The sequence below is a fragment of the Indicator indicator genome, chromosome 18 (genome assembly GCF_027791375.1).
Source record: "Indicator indicator isolate 239-I01 chromosome 18, UM_Iind_1.1, whole genome shotgun sequence".
NCBI classification, from domain to species: Eukaryota; Metazoa; Chordata; class Aves; order Piciformes; family Indicatoridae; genus Indicator; species Indicator indicator.
In genome coordinates this window covers 13,724,695-13,728,510 of record NC_072027.1, presented here as the reverse complement: position 1 = coordinate 13,728,510, position 3,816 = coordinate 13,724,695, and the positions used below count along the sequence as shown (strand labels likewise).

The 3,816-nt window shown below is 43.0% G+C and overlaps 1 protein-coding gene across 2 annotated transcripts; it reads left to right on the top strand.

The window, feature by feature from the left end:
* The first annotated feature begins 631 nt into the window (after positions 1-631).
* FOXI1 (forkhead box I1) lies at positions 632-2,766 on the top strand. 2 transcript variants are annotated; one of them, XM_054389269.1, is made up of 2 exons: positions 632-1,202; positions 2,492-2,766. In XM_054389269.1, exons 1-2 carry the CDS (start codon positions 632-634, stop codon positions 2,764-2,766), a joined length of 846 nt encoding a protein of 281 aa, XP_054245244.1. The 2 variants fall into 2 exon arrangements, with proteins under 2 accessions (XP_054245244.1, XP_054245243.1); XM_054389268.1 differs by having other exon boundaries at positions 632-1,205; positions 2,213-2,766.
* The last annotated feature ends 1,050 nt before the right edge of the window (positions 2,767-3,816 follow it).

Here is a 3,816-nt window from a genome sequence, read left to right as displayed (position 1 = left end):
ACGTGAGTAACCAGCGACAGAATCTGCCTCCAGTACTGTGATTGCCTAGGGGAAAGTACAAGCAACTCTGCAATTAAAAATGCAGAAAGAAAAAGAGGTCTGACCTTTTCTCTTTTCTTTCTTTCTTTTATTTTTTTTTCAGTAGATATATATATCCCTACTCTGTCATTGATAAGTGGAAGTGGCTTTTGCATTCTGAGTTGTTACTAGCAGCAGCACAAAATGTCTTTTTTAAAAAAAACAAACAAAAAACCTCCAAATGCTAAAGGTTTATTGTGCAAGGTAGAAAGAGGAGGATCTCTGATTAGGGGTTTTAACTTCAAGGCACCTTAGGCTTTCTGTATGTGCATCACATTAGTGGAAAATTCCTTCATTCATTCAGGAAGATAAAGAGTTGTAACTTTCATGTTTGGTTGATGTGACATCAATGACTGGCTGGGACTGCCAGCATTCCAAAAAGGATATCATTCTCATCTGCAGCCACTCAGGGCTGTGGGGTGGAGCCAGCAGCACAAGCTGAGACATTTACAGGTGCATAAGTAGGTAGGGAAGGGCACAGGTGATGCACCTGTCTCAGGAAAGGAGCACCAGCACAGGCGTGTCACAACTCACTAGCTGCCTGTGTTAGAGCATGAGCTCCTTTGACCCACCAGTGCATTCTCCACCACGCTGCAGCCCACAGTTTCCAAATATTGGACAAGAACCTCCAGAGATGAATATCTACTATGAGAACTTTTTCCATCCACAGAACATCCCTAGTCCACAGCGACCAAGCACTTTTGAGACGACGGATTACAATGCTACTCCCAATCCTTACCTCTGGCTAAACGGACCTTCCATTACCCCACCACCCTATCTCCCAGGATCCAATGCCAGTCCCTTCATTCCTCAGTCTTATGGGATGCAGAGACAGCTCTTGCCTAACATGCACGGCTTGGGAGGATCTGACCTTGGCTGGCTTCCTCTCCCATCCCAAGAAGAGCTTATGAAGTTGGTTAGACCACCTTACTCCTACTCTGCACTTATTGCCATGGCTATCCATGGAGCACCTGAAAAGAGGCTGACTCTCAGTCAGATCTACCAGTATGTGGCTGACAACTTCCCATTCTATAACAAAAGCAAAGCTGGCTGGCAGAACTCCATACGGCACAACTTGTCTCTCAATGACTGTTTCAAGAAGGTGCCCCGAGATGAAGATGATCCAGGTATAGCTTTCTCCTCCTCTATTTTCCCTCCTCTAATTAAACTTAATTAATTTTAAAATGCCTAATACATTGCGAAGAGCTGTGCTAACCTAGATACAGGGCATACAAATAGTAACTCTTCTATTTTCACAGAAGGCATCTATGCATAGTTCAGGTCTGGATCAGTGTTGCTATTAGATCTCTGCAGGGAAAGGGATTCTTGACTGCTCTAGGTCTTTGAGAGCTGATCAGAGTGATGAGCATGAGGCTCAGCAAGCATGGGAGCAGCCAAGCAGAGTCACATTCAAAATTCACTTGGCATAATGCATGTGACCTATACCAAGCTTAACTGGGAATTAATGGTAAGGGTAAGGAAAATTCAGATTTGTGAAAGCAATCCAGCAGCTTTAGGGAGTCATTGATAATTCTCAAGAGGAAAGCAGGCTGCTTTTATTTTGTTTCAAACAGTGTTTTGCTTGGAATCACACCTCTGCTGTTTCCAACCCCTTGGCTGGTGTGCTGTCCGATTGTTCCTTTACTTATTGTTTTCTATCAATAGCTGCTAAGAACCGCTGGGAACATTTTAAAATCATTGAATTATGCTGCCCCAGATGGCAAAAAATCTAGTTCTGTCTTGTTAGAAACCTCTCCTGCCCCAGTGAATCTGAAAGAGCAGCCCTATATGGGGGTTGATTACTCCCTGCTGTAAATTCAGAGGACCAGTTCTATACTGAAAACCTTCTTCCCGCACAAAGAAAACGAAACCTAGAGGCCCTCCCAGTGGCTTCACTTGTAGTTTTTCATGTGTGAAGGGTCAGGACTAAAGGACACATCCCAAAATTCTGCACTATTTTGTGAATTCCACAGACTTCTGCTTTTGTGTGATTAAAAATTATTTCAGTCCTTTGTTCATGTAACTGTTCTGTTGCTGTGAAATGAGAAGCACATTGTAAAGCCTTAGATGACTGCTTTTTGTTGTCTCTGTGCATCCTTTTAAACTGAAAATGTGCTTCTGCCCCCTTTGACAGGAAAAGGGAATTACTGGACTCTGGACCCAAACTGTGAAAAGATGTTTGACAATGGAAACTTCCGCAGGAAGAGGAAAAGGAAGTCTGACGTTGGGGCTAGTGCTGCCACTCTTGTATCTGAGAAATCAGAGGATAGTGGCCTCACTGGTAGCCCCAAAGATGTAGAGCACCAGGATGTCATGGAAAACTCATCACCGGGGACTGACAATTCACCTGAGAAAGGATCTCCACCTCCATCTTCCAGTAGCCCATGCCTCAGTAACTTCCTCTCCAGTATGACTGCCTACGTTAATGGCTCTAACTCAGGGAGCCGCTCAGTGCCTTTAGGACTCAACTCTGAACCCGTAGACAAAATGGGACAGAACATGGTAGGCTTCAATTCCTACTCTCCACTCTCTAATATCCCAAATCATGGTGTGGGAGAGTGGTCCAATTCTATGCCTTCTAGCCATCTGGGCTACAGCAACTCTGTGCTCAACCAGTTCAATACTCACTTTTACAGCAGTATCAGTACAAACAACACGCTATATTCTAGGGAAGGGACAGAGGTTTAAATGAAGGACTCTAAGACACCGAAGTCTAGCTTTTTATAAGGGGAAAATTTCTGTACGTTAGCATGTTGTCCCTGGGACCCACACTTCATCCTACCTTCTGGCAGCCACCAACTTGCCACCCATTATTCTTATTCAAAACACAAACACTCCACAGTTGGCAGCTCCTCATTAAAAATCAGGAATTATAACAGCAAGAGTAGTGAAGAGTTCTCCTGAGACATTGTGCTTGTATTTGCTGCCAACCATGGTCCTCTACAGACATCCTTGAGAAGTCCCTGTTTGCCTTAGGCATGAAGCTTTTTCTGGCGTGGTACTAATATTGCTATGCATTTACAGCTCTAACAGAAATGTGGTTATATCTCCAAATATCCTCTCTTGCTGAGAGAGGCTGCCAGTACCAGACATGCTTAGCAAGTACTTAGTCAGCCAAAGCTATTGAGACACTGACAGAAACTGCTGCATAGTGAGTAGCACCCAATACCTGAATGGTGAGGGCTGTCTTTGGGCATCTCTCATACTAGTGCATACCTTGTCTAAATTTTCATCCCCTTTTGAGCCCAAGGGGAATATGGCTGTGAAGTCAGATGGCATAATCATGGGCACAACAGTCACTTTCAAACTGAAGGGTAGCTTAAAATATAATGGTCTTCTTCTGGTGCGGTTTGATATTAATGTTTTCAATTCTAATTACAGGGTCAATTTAGCTATTTTGCTTTATACATACAAATCTGTTCACATAAGGAAAGCAGGATCTGTCCTGTGTTTTATAAGAAGAAAACACATTCTTTCTATCTTTACAATTCTACATTAATGACTTATACCGAGTAAAGAGTTCGAGGGGTGGGAAGAAGGAAGAAGAAAGAGAAGGCAGAAACTTTAACTGCCTCTAAGTTTCAATTCAAAGGCTGGGTCTTTCAGAGCACCAATTATAGATACTATAAATAGTCACCGTGCTGTATTTTTCCCCCCATTTTTTTTAAAAGCCCTAGCTGTTTGTCTTCATGTACATATTAGAAACAATGCTTATTTTTCCTACACTCTACTGAAGCA

Coding starts and splice junctions, on each gene's coding strand:
- FOXI1 (XM_054389268.1), top strand. CDS start 632: ATGAGCTCCTTTGACCCACCAGTGCATTCTCCACCACGCTGCAGCCCA. Junction 1,206..2,212: donor CCGAGATGAAGATGATCCAG/GTATAGCTTTCT, acceptor CCCCTTTGACAG/GAAAAGGGAATTACTGGACT.